This window comes from Galeopterus variegatus, unplaced genomic scaffold, assembly GCF_000696425.1.
Source record: "Galeopterus variegatus unplaced genomic scaffold, G_variegatus-3.0.2 Scaffold961, whole genome shotgun sequence".
Classification (NCBI taxonomy): Eukaryota; Metazoa; Chordata; class Mammalia; order Dermoptera; family Cynocephalidae; genus Galeopterus; species Galeopterus variegatus.
The window spans coordinates 365,478-389,647 of NW_007727072.1; the positions used below are offsets into that span (position 1 = coordinate 365,478).

A 24,170-nucleotide genomic window follows, 5' to 3' on the forward strand; every position below is an offset into this window, starting at 1 on the left:
TATGGGGGGATGGTGTTGAAAATCTTCTCCCAAAAGTATAATAAACCCTTAATATTCATAGGAGGTATCCCCCATGATCATTGTAAGCACGCTTAATTATGAACATTTCATCTTTCCCCAAAATGGCACATAAGTGAAATTTTGAGTGACTTCTGTTTTGATCCTTAATGAGAGCTACTGATGACAAATACAAAACAGTTCAGGTCACATTGAGAGGCTGAGGAACACTCATGTCACAGCCCCAAAACAGCCAATATTCAAACTCCTGTCTTAGGAAAACTTCAAATTACTGAACATTATAGAATTTTGAGGACTTTCAGGATTGGTGACAGTTATTCAAAACACTGGTAATTAATTCACAAATCTGAGACATTAATTTCCTATTGCAGATATGAAAACAAAGATCTTATATTTAAGTGATAAAACCAATGACTTAATAAACCATTCACAGCTGAACCTGTTGTAATCTGGCTTCTACACCTATCATTCCACTGAAACAGCTCCCACCAAGATCACCTATGACTCGCTAGTTGTCATTTCTTAACTCTTATCTTAACTGACCTACGTAGCATTTAACACTGTCCATACTTTGAAATTCTTTCTTTCCCTGGTATCAAGGACACCATTTCCCCCTATGTATCCTTCTGTTTCTGGCTATTTCTTCCTTTACTTGAGCCTTAAATGTTGGTACTAGTTCTCAAGGTTCTATTGCCCTTTGCTGTACTCCTGCCTTTCTTTGCGATTTTGTTGTAGCCACTGTTTTTTAAAACAGCTTTATCAAAATATCCTTGACATACCATACGCTGTACATATTTAAAGTGCACAATTTGGTAAATTTTAACATTATGTGAAACCATCACTACAATCAAGATAATGGATATATCTATCACCCTGAAACGTTTTCTCTTGCCTATATTAGTAATCCCTCTCTGCTATCCCTTCCATTCCCCACCCATTCCCTAGGTTGAATGGGCGTTCTTTTACTGGAGGTTAGTTAGCAATTTCTAAAATTTTATATAATGAATTCATTAGAGTATTTACTCTTGGATTGGGGGTGAGATCTACTTCTTTCACTCAACGTTATTGTTTTGAGATTTATTCATTTGTTGTTTATATCAATAGTTCATTCCTTTTTTTTTTTTAAAAGATGACCGGTAAGGGGATCTCAACCCTTGGCTTGGTGTTGTCAGCACCACGCTCACCCAGTGAGCAAACCGACTGTCCCTATATGGGATCCGAACCCGTGGCCTTGGTGTTATCAGCACCGCACTCTACCAAGTGAGCCACGGGCCGGCCCGAGTTCATTCCTTTTTTGTTGCTGAGTGACTGATAGGTGTTTGGATTGTTTCCAGCTTGGGGCTGTTGAAAGTGAAGCTGCTTTGACAATTCAGTTCCAAACCTTTGTGTGTTTGTGTTTTTCTCAGGAATGGAATAGGTGGGTCATATAATAGGCGTGTGTTTAACTTTTTAAGTAACTGCCAAACAGTTTTTGAAAGTGTTAGGCCAATTTATATTCCCACCAGTTGTCTATGAGTGTTCCAGTTTCTCTACATCCTTAACACTTGGTTTTAGACATCGTAATAGGTGTGTAGTGGTATTTCATTGTAGTTTTAATTTGCATTTCCCACAGACTAAGGATATTGAATATCTTTTAATGTGTTATTTTGCCATTCATATATTTTCTTTGGTGAAATACCTATTCAGATCTTTTGCCCATTTAAATTTTTTTCGATCTTTGCTTGCTTTCTTGTTAGTGGCTTGAAGAGTTCTTTTTTTTTTTTTTCCTTTTTGTCTTTTTTCGTGACTGGTAATGGGATCGCAACCCTCAGTGTCGCGCCCGAACCGCGACCAGCAACGGGATCGCAACCCTCGGTGTCGCACCCGCACCGCGCTCAACCAGTGAGCAGACCGGTCTCGACATGGGATCCGAACCCTCGATGGGAGCGCCGCACTCTACCGAGTGCGCCACCGGGCCAGCCCGAAGAGTTCTTTAAATACTCTGGATACAAGACCTTTAATGGATATATGATTTGTAAATATTTTCTCCCAATTTGTGGCTTTTCTTTTCATTCTTTTAACAGTGTCTTTCCAAGAGCATAAGTTCTTAATTTTGATGGAGTCCAATTCAATAATTTTTAAAAAATGGATTGTCCTTTTGGTATTGTATCTTAAGAAATCTTTGCCTAACCCAAGGTCACAAAGATTTTCTTTGCTGTATTCTTCTACAAGTTTTGTAGTTTTAGGTTTTACATTTAGTTCTATAACCTATCTTATTAATTTTTATATTGTGGTAAAATATATGTGACATAAGACAATTTGCCATTTTACCATTGTAAGCATATAGTTCAGTGGTGTTAATTAATTCACAATGTGCTACCATTACCACTATCTATTTCCAAAATTTTTATGTCACCTCAAAAAGTAATTTTATACCCATTGAGCAATAACTCCCCATTCCTCCCTCCCCGCCAGCCCCTGGTAACTTCTAATCTATTTTGTGTCTCAAAGAATTTGCCCAATCTAGAGATTTCGTATAAGTGGAATCATATAATATTTGTCTTTTTGTGTTTGGCTTATCTAACTTGGTGTAATGTTTTCAAAGTTCGTCCATGTTTTGAGATGTATCAGAACTTTATTCCTTTTATAGCAAAGTAATATTCTGTTGCAAGTGTATACCACATTTTATTTATCCATTCATCTGTTGATGGACATTTGGTTTGTTTCCACTTTTTGGCTATTGTGAATAAAGCTGCAGTTAACATAGGCATATGAGTATCTGTTTGGTTCCCTGCTTTCAATTCTTTTGGGTAGTATATACCCACCTAGAAGTAGAATTGCTAGGTCATATGGTAATTCTGTGTTTAACTTTTTGAGGAACTGCTACACAGTATTTTATAGCGGTTGTCCCATTTTACATTCCCATCAGCAGTATACTAGAGTTCTAATTTTGCCACATTTTCACCAACACTTATTTTCTGTTTTTTTATAACCATCCTAGGAGGTGTGTAGTGGTATCTTATTGTGGTTTTGATTTGCATTTCCCTAAGGAATAATAATTCGAGCATCTTTTCATGCGTTTATTGGCCTTTTGTATATATATTTTTGGAAAAATGTTCAAGTCCTCTAGCAGTTTTTAAATTGGATTTTTTTTTTTTTGGCGAGTTCTGGGAATTCTTTATGTATGCTGGATATTAAACCCTTATCAGGTATATGATTGCAAATATTTTCTCCCATTCCATGGGTTGTCTTTTTACTCTCTAAATAGTGTCCTTTGCACAAAAGTTTTTAATTTTAATGAGGTCCAATTTATCCAGTTTTTCTTTTGCCTGAGTTTTTGGTGTTATATTTAAGAAACTATTTCCAAATCCAAGGTCATCAAGATTGGTTCCTATGTTTTCTTCTAAGGTCTTTATGTTATAGCCCTTACGTCTACAAAGATACTTCAAAAAGTTAGAGGAAAAATAGAAATAAAAGATAATATGAATTTTTTCCAAGAACTTTTTGAAGTATCCTCCTACTTTGATAATATAACCACTCCAGCTTTGTTTTGATCATAGTAATCTTATCTATCTTTGTTATCATGGCATATCTTTTTTTCCTTTTCCTTTTAACCTTTTTTGTGTTTGTATATTTAAAGTGAGTTTCTTTTTTTAAAATTAAAAAAAAAATTAATTGTACATGCTTGTGGGATACAGTGTGTTGTTTTAATACATGCATACATTGTACAATGATTCACTAAGGGTAGATAGTATTTCCATTAAAGTGGATTTCTTATAAACAGGTTATAGGTTTGTCTTTTTTTAACAGTGTCTGATAATATGTGCTAATTGATAATATCAGCCTTTTAATTGGATTATTTAGACCATTTACATTTTATGTTATTATTTAAATGGTTGGTTTTAAATCTCTGATCTTGGTATTTGCTTTGTTTTTGTCCCATCATTCTTAATCATACTTTTTCTTTTTTAATATGCTTTCACTTGGATCATTTTTTGTGAGTCCATTTTTATTTCCTTTGTTGATTTATTAACTATAAGTCTTTGTTGTGTTATTTGAGCAGATGCTTTAGGGTTTGTAGCATACACCTTTAGTTCATCACACTCTAACGTCAACTGACATTTTACCACTTCGTATGTATACTGACAACAGTGTATTTCTATTTTCCCTTTCCTGGCTTTTGTGCTATTCTTGTCTTACATTTTACTTCTGTGTAAGTTTTAAACTTCACAGTATATTGTCATTTGTGCTTTAGACAGTCAATTGTCTCTTATATATACTTAAATAAGAAAATAATTATTTATATTTATGTTGTTTCCATTTCTGATGTTCCTCATTTTTTTGTGTGCATCTACATTTCGATTGGTATCATTTTCCTTTTGCATAAAGAACTTTCTTTACCATTTCTTTAAATGTAGGATTCCTGGTGAATTCTTTTCCCTTTTGTATGTCTCAGACAGTTTTTATTTTGCCTTCGATTTGTAAGACATTTAGCTGAGTAAAGAATTCATGGTTGATAGTTTTTTTCTTTTGGTACTTTAAAAATCTTACTCTACTTTTTATTTTGTCTTCTAGTTTGTATCATTTTCCACATCCTCTTCCTCTTGTATATTTTCTCATTCTTCTGGCTGCTTTAAGATTTTCTTGTTATCATTGGTTCTAAGCAATTTGGTTATGCTGTGGTTTGGTGTTGCTTTCTTTTTTCCTGTGCATGGGTTTGTTGAGCTTTGTTAAGTGTCTTGGCTGAACATTCCTGTTTCTTTGAAATTCTGTCTCCTTTTTCTTCTATATTTCTGGCCATTTCTTGTTTTACCTGACTGTTAAATATCTTTGTTTCCAGGGATTCTGCTGTCTTTTTTCCACAGCTGAGTCCCACATGAGCCCTTCTACTCCTATAACTTCATCTACTCTTTATATGAGAGATTTCCTAACTGGTTATCTCCACCCAGACCTCTTCCTAAGCTTCAGATTTGTATTTTCTTATTATAGCTATCCCTACTTAAATAAATTGAAAGGAGCCATAATGAATTCATTTGGAGTTAATAGACCTGGAGGGTAGCTGCTAAAAAAAAAACTGGAAAACAAAGGATAAGCTCAAATACATGGGGAAGTTGCTAGAAAACAGGATTCTCAGAGGAAGAACCGCAAAGGGGAAAATGGCCAAGTTGGTATGGTAGCTGACTTCACTGTAGTTTCACCAGAAAGGCAAAAAACCCTTACATCTGGCACTCACAAGTAAAATAGTCTTGGATACTGTGGTGGACTGGCAAGAGAAACTATAAGTCCAAAGAGAGTTAGGCCCTAGAAGAATGAATTGTGAGCTAGAAGGGAGGAATGAGGACAAGGGAGTCCCATATGGCAACTATTAGATGGTTTAGAACTGTGCCAGGTTAAATGAGTAATGTGAGATTTACCTGAACGCTGAAGTGAAATGCAATCCTAGAGGCTAGTGAGCTGCTGCTAGGAAATAACAATGAAAAATTTCTTTCACAGTGGTTCCAAAACATTTTATAAACCCTGTTTCTTTCAATTAATTTAATTATTTTATTTGGGTTGATTTTATAGAAAAAATGATATGCTACTAGCTTAATTTAAATGTTATACCAAGATGAGTAGACGCTTTTCGTGTAATGTGAAACAGAAAATCTTTGAAACAGGAGTGATATGATCAACACTGTGCTTATTATAACCAAACTAGTTTTTCGAAGGAGTAATAGTCACTATTTTTTCAAAACTCAGCAGTGTGTGGTAACTACGGTGGTTCCCTTTCATTCATTTTCTCATCCAACTGAATGAGCCCAACTAGAGGAACTCTAAGAAGTTATTTATTTTCTTTCTTGGGAAGAATCTGTGAGAATTAGAAAGGTCAGAAACTTTAAAGTAAAAGTTAAATGTTTTTTTAAAAATTATGTTTCTAATTCTAAGAGCTTTTTAATGTACAGACTTCTTATATAGAATTCTAATTCTCTAAAAGTTCTGAAAAAAGGTCAGAAACTTTAAAGTAAAAGTTAAATGTTTTTTTAAAAATTATGTTTCTAACTCTAAGAGCTTTTTAATGTACAGACTTCTTATATAGAATTCTAATTCTCTAAAAGTTCTGAATTTTCTGTTCTCAGAGATTTTTTGATATTAAAATTGCAACTGCTATTTGATGTTATTTTCTTGTTGTGAGTCTGGGCATATATCATATATCTATTTTAGAAAAGTCATTTTGAAGTTAGACCAAGAAACACAACATGGTTGAAGCTGAGAAGCAAGCACCTTATATAGAAAATATCCTTCCATGGAATACTATGGAAAGTATCCCTTCATATGTTAAACAACACGGAGGAGTCTGCACTATAGGAACCAATTTGCTGAGAAAATGATTCACAATAACTCAGGACTACTTCTAGAAATGTATCCAAATGAACTCATAGGAATAGTACCCAATTAAATGTATTCTGTAATATTTATAGAAACCTTATTTATAAAAGTAAACTTGGATAATTTGTATCTTCAGTGAGTTTATTGATAAAATAAATTAGAAATACCTTCACCACTACCAGGCTTTATTGTAAATGATGATGTTGATGTATATTTGTACCATGTTCACATATATTTCTGAGCAAAAAGCACAAGTGGCCAACTTTTGTTAACTACAAATATGTATATATGTACACAGCAATAGAAAAAGAGCTGAGAAAGTATACATACCAATAGCATCTTTATCTCTATATTTCTGTATTGCCTGAATTTTTATAATTGGGTGTTCTTTTTTAATAGCGGTGGTGTGAAGTTATTTCCATTTTGAAATGAAAACAAAATAACAGGAGAATTTCAGAGAATTTGAATTCAGTTATTATTCTTACATTCTTCACCTACTGATGGCTATAACCATGGGAAGAAGTCAAAACACTTTCTATAAAGGCAAGCCAAAAGTTAGAATTTTTTTTTTTTTGTGGGGTTTTTTTTTTTTTTTTTTTTTTGGTCCTATTTCTCACAGTTGTGACTTTTGCTATTTCTTAGGTTTTGGGTTTTTTGTTTTGTTTTGTTTTTTCTTTTCCCATTCAAAGTTATAAATGAACATGATTTATTTGTTTAAAAAATCAGCATACATCCTCATTCTCTCATTTCTCTCTTTCTAGGGGTAATCATTTTTCTTTCTTTTTACAGGCAATTATTTTGACTGCTTCTGGCTTTTTAAAAAAATCCATAAATAATATGCTTGCATTGCAAATTTTCACTTTTTCAGTTTTAGGCATCATATATTGATTTCCCATCATGGAAAATAAGGATTTAGCTTATTCCTACCCCCCTCCCCCATACACCCTGTACAGTCCATTTCTGTTTCCCTCTCTTAATTATATTGTAATTTTGCTTCCCATCCCATTTTTACTTTATTATGACTATGTAAATGCTATTTGTAGCTGAGTAAAGTAGTGAACTAATTTTCCTTTCTTGATTTTTTTTAAGTTTTCTCCATATTTAATAATGGTCATTTTCCTTTTTTTCCCCCTGTATATGCATCTTTAATCATTCCCAAACTTTTTTGCCACTTGTGGTAAATCTCTTCATAAGACAAATGTCTAAATTCATATGCATGAGACAGTTCTGTGAACTTCATCTTTTGTAAGAATTCTCTCCTAATCCTGCAGAACAGATATTCTGCTAAACCTGTTTCACAGCTGTCATCTTGAGGTCTTCTTCCATTATTATCTTGGATATTCTTTTGCCTCTTCCTGTGTTAATCTTCTATTTCCTGTACCCAAGTCCTGTTGTTTCCTGGTTTTCTCCCTCTTTTTAGTGTGGCATATCCCCTAGTATTTTACAGAGAAAGGGTGCATGGAAGGTAAATTTTCTGAGACTATGCATGTCTGAAAATGCTTTATTCTATTCTGATACTTTATTTGATAGATTAGCTGTATGTAGAATTCAAGGTTAGAAACAATTTTCCTTTAGAATTTTGAAGGCATTGACTTTTCCATTGCCTTCTACTTAATAGTGCTGCTGTTGAAAAGTTTGAAGTCATACTGGTTTCTGATCTTTTTATGTAACCTGTTCTTTTCCCCACCTATGCAGAAACATGTGGGATTCTTTTCATTCCCAGTGTTCTGAAATTTTATTGATATACAGGTCATTTTCAGACATTGTACTAAGAATACAATGGTAATCTGAAAACTTGTTTTTTTACTCTTGGGAAATTTTTTTGAATCATGTCATTTTTTGTTTCTTTTTTCCCCCCCCCCCCTTTTTTTTTGTTCTCTCTGGAAAAACTCTCTAATGGAACCCTCTAATTTTCTTAGCTGTTTTCTTTCTCCTTGTCTTTTTGCTTTACATTCTGGCAGATTTCCTCAACTCTGTTTTGCAGCCTGTCTATTTAAGCTTTCCCTGTGTGCTCCCGTATTTTTATGCTCCAAGAACTTTTCTGTGTGTACATCTGAACTCTGGATGTTTCTTTTCTTCTTCTTCTTTTTTGAAAACAATGCCTGGTTAATTGTTTCATAGTTGCAATCTTTTCTTACTGTGGATGTTAAAGATAGGTTTTTCAGAGTTTTTGGAAATTATTCTAATCCCTGCATAATCTCAGTGTGCTCCCAGCTACTTTTTTTTTTAAAATTGTTCTTTTGATCTTTATTATTCCTCATTACAGGCTTTCCTCTGATATTTGGTCTTGTTTTAAAATTGTTCTTTTGATCTTTATTATTCCTCATTACAGGCTTTCCTCTGATATTTGGTCTTGTTGGCATGTCTGTTAATTTTTTAACCTGGATATACCATCAGGGTCCATGGACCCAGTTTTAGTTTTGAGTTTTCTTTTGAGCAGGTCTAACAGACTTTTGCAAGATAGCTGCTTAAAGAGGAGAAAGGGACTTGGGGATCTGGTTACTTTGTAAACAGATTTTCAAGGAATTGACCTTATTTTAGCAATCTTCCTTTACCCCCATTTCTAGAAGTATTTTGCATTGTAAATTGGATCAGTTCTCATATTTCACTTAGCTTCACTGCTGGATTAGGATGTGTTTTTTCTTTGGTAACTTTTTTACCACTGATACATCTGCTTTCCAGTTTCCACACTTTTGTTGCTCTCCGGCCTCTTTTCCCCACATCCTGGGGAGTTTATTCTTTTGAAACTCAAAAGCAAAACAAAACAAACAACCCCTTACTAACCTTTTATTGGCATTCAAACGTAGATGTATGTGTTAAGCCAGTAATCTTTACCAGGACTGATTCTTTTTTTTCCTTTTAGATCTTTTGTTAGGCAGTTCAATTTATCAGTCTAGAATGGGAATTCTCTACTGTGGCTGCACATTTAGAATGACCTGGAAAGCTTTTAAGAAAGATCAATACCTGGATCTCAAAATTAGTAAGATTGGTTGTTATTTAGGGTGGGATCTGTTTGTTTGTTTTTAGTTTTGCAAGTTGTTCTAATGTATAGACAGATTTGAAAAGCCTGATCTGAAAAAAAATTTTGGAACAACAGGGAAAAGTCCACAGATTCTAAAAATATTCCTGTTATAGTGTATTAGAACATCATCTACTAAAACATTCCAAATTCTGATTAAAATATATTCCACATTCTGCTAGAAGTAAATAACCTTTCTTAACAATATTAGAAATTGAGGATGAATTTCTCTCAAGCTTCTGTTCCTTTTTTCACAGTCCAACAAACAAGAACACAGTTGACAACATTAAATCTCTATTGGAAGTAGAAAATAGATAATACTGTAGAAAATCAAATTAGTGGGGTAAGATAAGAAAGATCAATAATGAAAACCTAAAATATGAATAATAAAAATTTTTCTCCCAGAAAACTGAATGTATGGATAATTAGCAGTAACCAGTAGTAAAAACAAACAGATAAAAACCTTTCAATATGTAATATAATGTGCTGTATATCACATGTATTTGTTGAATTTTGTATCTTGTAAATATTAGAGGATTTAGTTATTTTCAAATGTCTGACATATTGATAAAACTTCAGGGCCGGCCCGGTGGTGCACTGGAGAGTGCGCCGCTTGGGAGTATGGTGGCGCTCCCGCCGAGGGTTCGGATCCCATGTGGAGACCAGTTCCCGCTCACTGGCTGAGTGTGGTGCGGGCGCAACACCGAGGGTTGCGATCCCGTTACCGGTCAGTAAAAAAGACAAAAAAAAAAGGGAAAAAAAAAAAAAAACTTTATACATACTTGACTGTAAAGACAGTATATACTTCAAAATAGCAGAAACTCTTAAAGTTATTGCTCTGAGTATATTAAAACAAAGATTTAAAAAATGAAGTAAAAAAATAGATTGTGAAAACAGTGCATTACATATAAAAAGCCAAAAGAAAGGTGCACTGTGTGCTTCTCTCTTTTAAAAAGAACCAAGAATTTAGTTTAAAATTTAAGAAAAATAAAGACAGGAGGAAAAATATAATAAAGATAAAAGTAAAAATTATTTTAAAGTTGTGTATATTTAGTGGATACTTTGCAGACATTGAAATGGATTTGAGAATTTTATGTATGTGTTGAAATGAAAAGATGTTCTTAAAAATCAAAATCTTAATGAAGAAAGCAGGTTGCAGAATAATTATATTTTAATATACACACACCCAGACACCCCCCGACACACATACATACAGAATTACATACATTTATATGTACTTAAACATCCCTATAGTTGTATACCAGATTGTTCACAATATTCAGGGTTTTTTCCTTCCTATTGGGGGGCAGCAAGATTATAGGGTAGACTTTCTACTTACACACTTATGTTGTTTTACTTTTTTTTGTATAGTAAGTATTGTACATATACTGTAAGTGGAAGAAATAGATATGTCCATTTTGAGTGGGTAAAAGCAATATTTCAGCTCTTGAAAATAAGAAAAATACTGGGAATAATAAATAAACCTAAAAAGAAAAAGGCTCACTAAAGAGATGCAAAGTACATAAGCCTCTGGCACATCTTATTAAATAAAGTTAATCACAGAAAGTGGTTATAAATCACTTGGAAGGAATATATGTATATAACTATTAGAAGATAAATATTAACAGAACTATGTGCTAATAAATTTCAGAAACCTTGGTGGAATTTCCAAGTATATTAAACATTCCAAATGTTTTTTTCCTAAATGTATATGTTATGAAAATACTATAAAAAACCGAATATAGGGGCCGGCCCGGTGGCGCACTGCTACAGTGTGCCGCTTGGGAGTGCTCTTCTGATGTGTCAAGAGTCATTAAAATCTCCATACTTTTTGACACTGAAATCTCACGTCTGGGAATTGATCAAAAAGAAGTAACCCTCCCTGCTCCAAAAAACAAACCTGTAAATGACAAAAAGGAAAAAAAAAAACCTGAATATACTTTTAAATAACTTGAGGTTGTTATCAAAGAACTATTCTTTTTTTTTTGTCTTTTTCCGTGTCCGGCAACGGATCGCAACCCTCAGTGTCGCCCCCGTACCGGACCGGGACCGGCAACGGGATCGCAGCCCTCGGCGTTGCTCCCGCGCCTCGCTCAGCCAGTGAGCGGGAACCGGTCTGTATGTGGGATCCGAACCCTCGGCGGGAGCGCCACCGCACTTCCCAAAGCGGCGCACTATAGCAGTGCGCCACCGGGCCGGCCCTCAAAGAACTATTCTTTCGAAGAAGAGAGAAAAACTTTGGAATTGATACATTTGCTGATAAATTCTTTAAAAGAATTTTTAGGAGCAGATCATTTCTATATACTACAAAATGTTTTCAGTTATTAAAAAGCCAGAGAAATACAAAGAAACAAAGGTAGCATTAAGAAAGAAAAACTCTTGTTCAATTTCACTTTTGAATATAGTTGTCTTTCTTTAAATATTAACTAGTAAAATTTATCAGAATATTGAAAGAAATTTATTCTCAGTATTTCTAAGTGGTTCAGTATTGGGAAATATGTTAATAATAGCTAACAATTATTGAGTGTTTACTATGGGCTTGGTAGTGTTCTAAGTGCTTTTATGTTTTAATTTAATTATCAAAGTAACCCTAATGTTATTCTAGGGTTTATACTAAGATTAGGAAACTGAGGTGTGGAGAGGTCAGACAACTTGCCCAAGATCACACAATTACAGAATGATGGAACTGGGGTGAAAACTCAGAAGTCTGATTCTGAGTGCATTAGCTTATTTGGAGTTAGAATCAAAACTTCAAATTCTCATTTCTAATTGAAAAAAAAAGAAAAGAAATAGAAAAAGTATTCTTTAACATTGTAAGAAGTATTTATAGTTAACAGACGGCTTCATATTTACTATTTTTTAATACAGATTGACAAATTATAGCTGCATATATTTATGGGGTACAAAGTGATGTTATGACTTTTGAATACAATGTGGTATGATTAAATCAAGATAGTCAACATATCCGTCACTTCAAATAGTTAACATGTTTTGTGATGACAACTTTTGAGATTTACTCTCAGCAATTTTGAAATGTACAGTACTCAGTTCTTAGCTGTATCCACCACACTGCAATAGATCTCCAAAAAAAAAAAAAAAAAATCAAATTTATTCCTCCTATCTAAATGAGACTTTGTACCCTTTGATTATAATCTCCCCATTCCATTCACTTCCCGGCCTCTGGTAAACACCATTCTACTGTCTTGCTTCTTTGAGTTTTAGATTCCACATATAAGCGAGAACATGCAGTATTTGTCTTCCTGTGTTTAGCTTATTTCACTTAGCATAATGTTCTCTAATTCCATCCATGTTGTTGCAAATGACAGAATTTCTCCTTTTTTGAAGGCTGAATAGTAGTCCATTGTGGATATATACCACATTTTCTTTATCCACTCATCTGTTGATGGGCACTTAGGTTGATTCCATAACTTGGCTTGGCTATTGTAGATAGTGCTCCAAAGAACACAGGAATGCAAACATTTTTTGACATACTGATTTTAAATCTTTTGGCTAAATACCCATAAGTGGGATTGCTGGATCTATACTTAACTGGTTTAAAAAACCTAGGTGTGGTTGTTAATAATGGGTGTGATTCAGAATCATTCCCACTGGGGATAAACTACTAGGCATGTATATTTTGAAGCAGCTTTGCAGGTGATTAAGAACTACAGTATTAAAGGTATAATAGTTTCCCCTCCCTTATCCATAGTTTCCCTTTATAAATTTAACTTTATCATAGATAGGTACATATAGGAAAAAACAGTATATACAGGGTTCACTACTATTCGTGGTTCTAGGCATCCCCTGGGGGTCTTGGAATGTATCTCCTGTGGATAAGGAGGGACTACTGTACGTCAGATTTTAGAATAAAACAAGTGTGCCTGGAACACCCCTGAATATACTTTTAAATAACTTGAGGTTGTTATCAAAGAACTATTCTTTTTTTTTTGTCTTTTTCCGTGGATAAGGAGGGACTACTGTACGTCAGATTTTAGAATAAAACAAGTGTGCCTGGAACACCATGCCTACAAACATTCTTTTGAAAGCTCTGGCATATCTTCTAAGACATGAATTAGAACTAGAGGTATAAATGTTAGAAAGGAATACAAAATACCCCTTGCTTGCAGGTAAGGTAAGGCTTATCTGCAAATCCTAAGGAATTAGCTATAAAACTTCAGTGTTATTTTAAATTCAGTTGAGTGGAGGAATAGAGCTTAGAAAAACAAAAATCAGTATTATGTAATAAACACTTTGAATAACAACCCAAATGAGAGCCTATTCAAAAAACCATGAATGTAAAAAAAGTTAGAAATACTTATTTTTCCTTAATTTTATCTTTTGAATTTGATTTAAAAGTGAAAATTAACTATAGAACTATATTAAAAGTTATTCTCAAAAGTCTTACTTTTCTCTCTATTCTCTATCCCATTCTCTGCCTCCCATATGTAACCATTTTTAATTAGTTTCAAGTTTATACTTGTTTTTCATTTTCTCAAAAAAGCTAGTAGCTTTATATATTATTTCTTCTCTTATACAGGAAGTAGCATACTGCATTTTTCTTTATCTTGTCTTCGTTACTTTAATGATCTATCTTTGAGAGATCACTGCTATACCAATATATAGAAATCATCTTTATTCTTTTTTTGTTTGCAGAATATTCCATTATATGAATATTTATTCAGTCATTCTGTTGGTAGATATTTTGCATATGAATGATATTAATGGGAACTATGTGACTAATCTATATGATGAAAATAAAACCTTGAGGATATGAATAAATGGACACAGGTACAGTACTCTAGAATAGGAAGATTAAAGATGTAAAGATAATAGCTCTCAAAATAATTCATAGGTTTATTGTAATTCTATCGGAAATACCATTGGGCTTTAAAAATCATAACAAAATGATTTGGAAATTCATCTAAATGAATAAATATTCGAGTCCATGTTAGAGGTCTGAAAAAAGAATAGATGAAAAGAAATCTAACTATAAGATACTAAAACATAATGAAGCCATAAAATTAAAAAATAGCATACCAGCACCAGGATAAAAAAGACTACTGGGAAAATAGCCTAGAATTGAAAATGTTGGATATAAGGATTGAATATATAAATAAAAGAAGCACATATATTCATAGGGAAGGGGAAGTATTATTTAACAAATAGTTTAAATTGAACTGTAAGCAGTTTTGAGTAATATAAATTTAGATTTTTAAAATATATACTAAAGTAAGTTCCAGATGGATCAAATAATTAGATAGAAATGACATCTAAGAATCTGTGTATTGATTGAATTTAGAAGGGGAATAATTGTCTAATCTTAGAATTAGTAGAGGAATTTACAAAGAAGATGTTTGACAGACTACATAAAAATTTAACTTGTATGTTATATGAAAATGTAGCCAAAAAGAAAAAAATGTAGCAGACTGGGAAATATTTGCAGCAAATTTCTAAGGATTTTAATATTCTTATATGTGAAACCCTTATGCAAATATGTAAATGGGGATAGGACAAAATTGGACAATTAACTGAACAGGAAATTCAACAAATAAACAAGGAAAAAATTTAACTGCAAATTAAACTATTGTGGTGTTACTAGGATCCACGCATTAAATTAGCAACGACTGCCATGCTGGCCAATTACTAGATGCATAAATTGCTACTGGTATTATATACAAAACAACTGTTTGAAAAACACTCTTCTGATGTGTCAAGAGTCATTAAAATCTCCATACTTTTTGACACTGAAATCTCACGTCTGGGAATTGATCAAAAAGAAGTAACCCTCCCTGCTCCAAAAAACAAACCTGTAAATGCAAAGATGTTCACAGAGTTGTTTCAAATAATGAAAAATTAGAAAAAACCTAAATGACTCATGGGGCAACAATTAAAAATTTCATGTGCCCCTTGATAGAATGTAATACAATGATTAAAATATGATAATAGAGATTACAATTGAAAAGTGTGATAAGGGTAATTTTTTTAAGTGGGCTTTTGAAATATATGTATAATTTGGTATAAGAATGACTGGAAGGAAATACATAAAAATGATAAAACGAGTTATGATGAGAGGATAATAGGTAATTCTTTTCCTATTTTCTGTGATCCAATGTAATGCTAAGCTGCATTGGTAGAAGTAAGCACCCAAACCAGGGGAGCTCATAGACTTATATTATGAGAAAAGCATGGGTTTTGGAGACAGGAGACATGCAGAGATGAGTGCCAGTTCTGGTTCTTCTACTTATAAGTATGATGCCTTGACAAATTAGTAACTATTCTGAACCTCAATTTCTTCATCTGAGCAATGGGGTGATACCTTTTCTTTATGATTGTTGTGTGGATTAGCAATACTAGATGGTAGCTGTTAATAAAATAATGTTCTACCCACATCGTATTTGGGATAATATATATCAATCAACTTACAAGCAGTCGTAAATCTCAGTGGCTAACAACTAAGGTTTTTTTCTCGTGTATGTTACTTATTAGCTGCATGTTGGCTGTGGCTCTGCTCTCTGGGATCAAGGCAGAGGGGAAAGAAAGATGGTAAAATCATAGAATGGCTCTTAAAGGTTTGCTTGGACGTGGTACACTTCCACTCATATTTCACTGGCCAAGGATAACGTCAGTGGCACTGGAGATATAATCCTCTCACATGGATAGGCCAATATGGAAGGGCAGCACATCTTCTGAACAAATAATATATGCTATGACATTGTGTGTTCAGTTCTGGCTCTCCCTGTAATAAGGGTGTGACAACCTGAGTATGTCCAGAGGGGGAAGATCAGAATAGTGAGTAGTTCTGAAATCTTGCCTGAAATACAGTGGGAAGAGAGTCAAGGAAGAGGGAGAGGCATATTAATGTTTCCTTCATATACTTGAAGGATGGCTATTACTGGATAGTGAGATTAGTTTAGTGCTGTATGGCACCAATGGGTGGAAGTTACAGCATTTGATTCAGTATAGAGGCAGGAGGAGGAAAGGGAGCAGAAGAGGAAATTGTTGGTTGTTTGAAATATTACTTCATTTATGTTCTTCAGAATAACTCTACAAGGGTGTGTGCATGTTGTGTGTGTGTGCTTAAATATCTGAGGAAACAGAAGTGGATAAGAATCTAAGGTCACATGGCAAATAAGTGGCAAAACCAGTTTGGAATTTAGGTCTGAGTAATCTCATCTCTTTCTACTACATTTTGCTACTCTGTTGAGCTGCAAACTTTCTTAGAATTAAATTCATCACCAGCCATCTTCTGCCTGTTAAAGTAATGCCCACTTCTACCCATCTTTAAAAGGGTTCAAACAGAATAAATGGAAAGATTGAAAGGAAGGTTGAATTCTAGATCAATGAACTCTAGATCTGCAAATTTATTTGATCATGTGCACCTCTCAGCAAAATACTTGAGCATTCACCATATATTTTATATATATATATAGTATTGTACTAATATTGCATGTTACAAAATATAAAGGAAAAATAGATGCTGAGAAGGTTAAGATTTTACATAAAATTTTAAATTTTTTTGTAAATTAGATTTTAGATTTTATTATATATATATATATATATAGTATTGTACTAATATTGCATGTTACAAAATATAAAGGAAAAATAGATGTTGAGAAGGTTAAGATTTTACATAAAATTTTAAATTTTTTTGTAAATTAGATTTTAGATTTTATGTAAAATCTCAACTTTATAAAACTTCTATTTTACAGATAGATATTTTTTCCTGAATTCCTATGGGTTGTTTCTTGAACCCACAGAGATGCAGACTGTCAACATTAGAGGTCATTGTTTTGGATGATATTGTAAGACTTCTTTCAGCATGAGTTTGTCCTTAATTTTTCTGAAAGGGCTAATAATAGCTTAATTCACTTTCAGAAAAGTTTTTAAATATTTTGTCTAAAATCAAAACTATGAAGTCTTCACTGGCATTCATAGCACCAGTTAAGCCTGAAAACCACATAGTGTGAAAGTGTTTTTCCAGATGAACTGTAGCCGCCCATGAGCACTACAGTCTGTATATACAGGAGATGTAAATAGGGTTACTATTAAATAAGGAACCTGATTTCTATGTGAGGCACAAGAAGCAGCCTCATTATCTTAGTCATAGCTTCTCTTTCTAAATCTATATGTGTCTAAAACTTACTGTATTCATATATTTTGAGATGAAATTTTGCCTAGAGAGTAGTATGAATTTTTGTACTTGGGAAATTATTTGAGCACAAATGGAGCCAAAGATTTAAATTAGCCTAAGCCTACTGGACTAAAATTTTTATGGAAATATATCCTCTAAGAAGCGAAGGAGTTAGATACTTTCATTGCCTGAGATAGGGAAATGTTTGTTTTTCTGCATTCTTGTCTTTAGTTATTGGCCATTGCCAGATTGATGCTTCACAATTAAGATAACTTATTCTGGTTAATAACTGTTTCTTGGTGATAGATTCTTTAAGAAAAATCCTTCCCAGATCATATAAAGCAGAAACACAACCTAGCCTTTAAAAAATACTCAATATTGAGATGAAATTCTAGATCAGCAGTGCTTTTTTCCATTTTCCTTCTCATGGTGATACATTTGTACAGATTTTTTGACATGACATACTGTAATTGGATGGTAGTTGTAAAGTGTTGCTTGCAAGTAGAATAAAACCCAGTTTCAGCAAGTGATTGCAACAGCCAACTTCAGCTGCTTTTTTAGTACAGGTCTTAAGTGGCACATAGGCCAGGAGTTCCTTGATAATAACTCTTAGTGATCCTTTCATTCTAGGAATTTACCCTGGAAAAGTGCAGTTTAAACATTATATTTGATATTTCTTAAGTTTTTGTATTCCTTTAACTCATTCAACAAATAGTAATTCAGTGCTTCTTGTGCCAAGCACTGAGGAAATATAAGTAAACAGGAGAAATATTTACTACGTGTGTGTGTGTGTGTGTGTGTGTGTATATATAAAACATTTAATTAAAAGCCAGTAAAGCTATTGTTGCTTACAACAGCGTACTTTAGGAATCCCTGCACTAGACTAATCTCTGCTTGCCTACCTGCTTGCTCGCTGTTTTTGCTCTCATCTCTCTTCTCCTCCTTCCCTTTTTTTCTCTCTCTATTCCCTTCCTTCCCTTCTTCTTGTAAATTTTTCCTTCTTTGAGATAGTGACAAGCAAATTTTGAAGCCATGTTATCTGAGAATTGGAGAAACTATATATAATATTTATCGTATAAAACTTGCATGGTATAAACAGGAGATGTTAAAATTCTTGATTTGCCTTAAAAACCAAGTGTCATCTCACCTGTCCAGATCTCAAGGCAGGTGTGTTTGTTACTTAGCTCAGAAACCATGTATCTTTAAATGGGTTTACTTATTCTAAGTAAAATTAGTATCAGTATGTTCTGGACAAGTGTGCTTTTTAGATACAAACATTTATAAGATTAGATAACTTTTTATTAGTCTTCTTTTGATTACATAGTCTCTGAATTTGAATCCTAATATGTTGTTTTTGGAATTAGCCATTTTTTGTGCCTATTTCTTTCTGTTATATTACAACTAGCATATTTTTTATTTTTCAGTGTTTTAATTGCCTTATTATCTAAACTCTAGAATATGTTCCAGTTCATTAAAGATATGTGAGTGTGTTTTTTGCTATTGTCTTATCTATTGATGCATTTAAAGGTAATTAAAAGTATAATTCTTGTCTTCTTTAGCATCAGACAACAGTCAGCGCTTTCGAGAAACCTGTTTTGCATTTGCATTGACGCCCCAACAAGTGCAGCAAATCAGTAGTTCCATGTAAGTTGTCTTCAAGTGTAACCTGCAGTTTGGCCTTTGAATCCAGTACTGTCTATAAATGATTTTAAAAAGCATTGTATTGGGTGAGTTAGTATTAGTGTTATGTAAATATTAGTTTGGAAAATATTATTATAGTGTGTTAGTTACGCTAAGAACAATTTTACCTTTGACAATTTGAAAAACTTTTCTGGGATAACAGTGTCTCTGAATCTACTTTCATGTGCATATTTTTAAAATAATTGTAATTATTCTGTCTATTCTAGGGATATTTCTGGGACCAAATGTGACTTCACAGTGCAGGTCCAGTTAAGGTACAGTGTTGACTAGTATATATTTCAAAATTTAAAAGATAATATTTCTTAAAAATTAGTTTAAAAATCTACCTGATTTTCAATAAGTGTATTAAAAGTATTAGGTTTAGATATTTGACTAAGGGAAAGTATTCTCCTGTTATGAGAAATCTTAATTTTTATGCAATTTAGATTTTGGAGGAGAGGGGATGGCTGGCCAGCACTAATTTAGATTTTAATATAGCAAGTCATGTACCATGTTATCTAACCGTGTTTCTCCACTTTCATTGCCTCAGTTGGTTGAGAAGCTCTAGCTAATGATAGCTTTAAATAGCTCTATAGAAAACAAGTTTTATGAAAGCAAGGGCCTTATCTTCATAAGAGGTAAACTGCTGTAGATAAGGAACTAGTACTTAAGACTGCAGTATCTCTTGTGCTAACAAACACCAAAATATTCTCATTTGCTTTGTCCTGTATTTTAAATCATTAATTTAAATATGCTAATGTAGAGTCCATTTGAGACATCTCTTGAAAGTTTTCAGAGACTAACAAAATTTTCCAGCATGGATTCATAGACTCTCCTTATTCAATTTCTTTTCTTAGCCCACTCATTTCTTCTTAGACTAGGAAATATTTTATGTTAATATGTCTCTCTCTTGCTTATATGAACCAATCTTATTATGCTCTTATTATTCAATGACGATACATGTACAGACGTAAGTGTCCAGTACTGTTCTTGCTGCAGTAGGATTAGAAGAGGAAATATAAGATAGTTGTTTTCCTCAGTAAGCTATTTTCCCTATATTGTGGGAAGGATAAATCAAACAGATGGTCTAGTCTCAATAATCAGATACTGAATTGTATATACAAAATACACTAGTAGGCCAGAAAAGCAATTAATCTAAAGCACCTGCTCATCACTTTGTGGAACAATGTGAAAACTCTAACCTAGACTTTAAAATAATGAGGTGAAAACTGGGAAAGCAGAGGAGAGGATGAGTTGAATATTCTAAAAAGAATATGACTGCACTTATTAGCATTTATAGTGTAAAACAACATGAGAGAACCTTACCCCTAGTAGAGTAGTGATAATCTAAGTCTTGGTTTTGGGAAGTACTGACAAAGGTGATAAAAGGTATACTTAATCCTCTGTCAGAGGCAGACCATGTAATAATGAATGAATAAATTAAAGGACAAAAATATGATGATACCTTCATAATTAGTTACATATTGCTGTAGTCTTCCTTCCTCAACAATTTGTTTTATGTTTTGCTCATACTGATATGTAACATTATCCTTTAAAACAGTGGTTTTCAATCTATTGCTTGGAGCCACCCTTAAGGGATTCACACTCTGGCTACCATCCCCTGCAACACACACACATTCTGAACCGAAGTAGTGCTGCTTTTATTCTTTTATCTGTTTTGTATGTATGACTTCTGGGTTAGTTTTCACTTGACGAAAGGGTCCCAAGTCCAAAATAAATTTTGAAAACCATAGCTCTAGAATAAAAGATCTAGTTACTATCCTCAGTATTTTATATAATATAATACATTCTTTAAAGCAGCAATAGGTATGGTTCACATTCCCCAAAGGAAGATTATCTTTCTAAGATAGATCAGCTGTCTAGTTCAGGGATTTCAAGGGACTCAAATTTATCTCTAGAACTTAATGGAAAAAGAACCATTCTGTATTATATTTGGTAATTGTTAGGTGGTTCTTTGTGTTTTCATAAAATAGTTCTTCGTCTCTCCCCATGCCCCCCGCCATTGCTAGGTCTACAACCCAAGTGTATTAAGTTAGGAATGTGTGCCTGTCTGCTATCCTAATTATAAATGTTTATCTAAAGCATGAAAATAATTTGGTCAGAATTAAGGTTGGTGTTTACTCTATTAGACACCGAGTCTGTTTTTGTTTATGCACCTGTTACCCCTCCTCTCTGCAGTCTCCCTCTCCCTCCCCCGCCTCCATGAGCTACATACAGAAACTTTCTCTATTGTTCCCTTCTCTCTTTTTTCCCTTCAGTTTGTTAGGGTGGTTTAGATTTTCACTTTTTACTTAGTTGAATAGGAGTCAACTTGTCACATAAATTATTCTTTTCCTATAGCTTCAGGTAGCCAGAGTCCATGTTTTAAATTTATTACTGCATTGGAATGGTTGATTTAAAGCTGTGGCATTCTCTTACTGTTGTAGTATAAAGAACTATCCTGTAATGGAAGGTCCTCTTGGGGTTAGAGATGGTCTTGTGAGCTTTGATATGTTTGCTAAGTATATTTCTAGAAAATCTTTGTAGATCAGTAATTCTTAACTTTTTTATGGATCACTAATCCCTTTGAGAATCTAATGGAAGATGTGGATTGTCTTCCTATAAAAATGAACATATATATGTACTCATAAAATTTTACATAGAAAATTGTCACATTTTGTGGATCATTCCCAGACACAGATTCCATGTTGGCAGGTTGAGACCCTATACCATAGGTTTTGAGAGAAGATGTTTGCACATGATGAATATTTCACAGAATTCAGAGATAGGGTTTCCCTACCACATAACTCGGAGGTTCTGTGAGCATTCTATAAAGGTAGAGTGAGCCTCAGGAGTATATTGGAAATAGGAAGTAGTAAGAATAGATGTGTTAGATACCAAATTAGTGATTTATTTCTTGATCTATATAAGAGTGAATAGAATGAGAATTTACAAAGTATGTGAGTATCCTTGGTTTTCCCAAAAGATTGTGCATTTAATTTGGGAATAAATGTTCTCAGGAGTTTTAAAAATAATATTACAAAGTGTGGATATAACACAGATAATGTTATTATTCAACATCTTCAGTCTCGAGGAATAAAGGAGTACTTTGGCTTATTGGACAGAACTTGGTCCTGGGGATGGACTTACAGCCTTTTCAGTATTTTCTGCTGAAAACCAGAAGAGTAGGCAAATAAATTGGAGGAATACTGTATACTATGTCTTCCTCTTAGAATTTATAAAGCATATTAACTTATTAAAAGCTCTGAGAAGTTCTGAATTAAGGAAGCTTAATTTAATTGTTTTGATTCAGAATTTCTTTAATCTATTCAACTACAGAGCCTTTTTCTTTTAACAGCTGTTAATATCCGAGGAAGTTAGTGCTCCTCAGAATATGCTTAAACAAATAATTGGCAATATTATGAAGACAACTACAGGTTGATAGTCATGACTGCCAAAACTGTACATTGACAGAATTATTTATTTTAAGCCTGTTTGCCTATGCTTAGTGACTGAGTGAAATGACTAGTTTTTGTAGTTTTCCCTTTTTTGTTGTTGACCATCTTTTAAGTTAGCTATTGAACAGAAATACTAATGAGGTCATCCTTTAATAAAGGAAATTTAACTTGTCCTTTGTTGTTTAGGTTTTGTTTATCAGAAACCAGTTGTCCACAAGAAGATCACTTCCCACCCAATCTTTGTGTGAAAGTGAATACAAAACCTTGCAGCCTTCCCGTAAGTCCTGAAAGCTATTTTTTAAATGCATTGCCAACATAGCTATCAAATAAGTCATCACAGCTGTTGTTAGTCATCATTTTTCATTAAGAAAACATTTTTATTTTGGATATATATTCATGTGACTGGGTGAAACACTTGTACCACTGTGTACCGTTTGCAACTGTGACATTAGCTGTGAAGACCAAGTCTAGGACTTGGAGATGGGTGTGGTAGCTTTAGTGCTGTACTGAATTTTGGGGAGAAGTTGTTCCAATAAAATCTCAACTATGAATCTGTAAGCCTCTGGTAGAATTTATTTGAGGGATGCTGTGCTTTAAACAGGGCTGAGGGTGGGGGCTATTTTTGGTCCCCTTGAAAATACTTCTTATATACCTGTCTAAACTCTTCATGAATTCATCCTAGTTCTTAAATTTAAGAGATTTTGAATTTCTATTACTAATATTTTTCTTAGGGGCTATTTTTGGTCCCCTTGAAAATACTTCTTATATACCTGTCTAAACTCTTCGTGAATTCATCCTAGTTCTTAAATTTAAGAGATTTTGAATTTCTATTACTAATATTTTTCTTAGGCTTAGTATAATGGGACTGTAAGGTTGTTTAGAGAAATAACACAGGAAACTTTTATAAATGTTTGCTTCTCTGCTTTTTAATAAAAACATTCATATTTTTTGGCATGTAGTTTGTAGGGTCTTTTTATTTGTTTTTTTAAGGAATCAAAGTTGAAATGATTGTGAAAATAATAAATAGAAATCAATTATATTTTATTCTTAGGGGTACCTTCCACCTACTAAAAATGGTGTGGAACCAAAGCGACCCAGCAGACCAATTAATATCACTTCACTTGTCCGATTGTCCACAACAGTTCCAAACACCATTGTTGTTTCTTGGACTGCAGAAATTGGAAGAGTAAGTAAATTTTTGTTTCTATCACATTTTCATATTATCAGGAATGGTTAATAACCATGGCTACCTGAGCTTATATATAGATGATATTGTTAAATAGTTGCAAAAGGACTTATCTTTATCTCACGGTGAATTTTTAACATATTCCCATTAAAAAATGGGATCATGCACTATTGAATGTTTTTTTTTTTCCTTTTTGTCTTTTTTCGTGACCGGCAATGGATCGCAACCCTCAGTGTCGTGCCCGCACCGGACCGGGACCGGCAACGGGATCACAACCCTCGGTGTTGCGCCCGCACCTCGCTCAGCCCGTGCGCGGCCCGGCTGTAGGCGGGA

The 24,170-nt window shown here is 33.6% G+C and overlaps 1 protein-coding gene across 3 annotated transcripts in view; it reads left to right on the forward strand.

Moving 5' to 3' along the window:
• The window catches only part of PIAS1 (protein inhibitor of activated STAT, 1), a 120,598-nt gene that overhangs the window by 52,594 nt on the left and 43,834 nt on the right, over window positions 1–24,170 (forward strand). For 2 of the 3 annotated variants that reach the window (XM_008573764.1, XM_008573766.1), the window contains 4 exons: window positions 19,073–19,157; window positions 19,421–19,468; window positions 22,838–22,928; window positions 23,703–23,837. In XM_008573764.1, the coding sequence (XP_008571986.1) occupies window positions 19,073–19,157; window positions 19,421–19,468; window positions 22,838–22,928; window positions 23,703–23,837 (359 nt within the window). The remainder of the gene's footprint in view (window positions 1–19,072; window positions 19,158–19,420; window positions 19,469–22,837; window positions 22,929–23,702; window positions 23,838–24,170) is intronic. The other variant, XM_008573765.1, reaches the window with a different exon arrangement.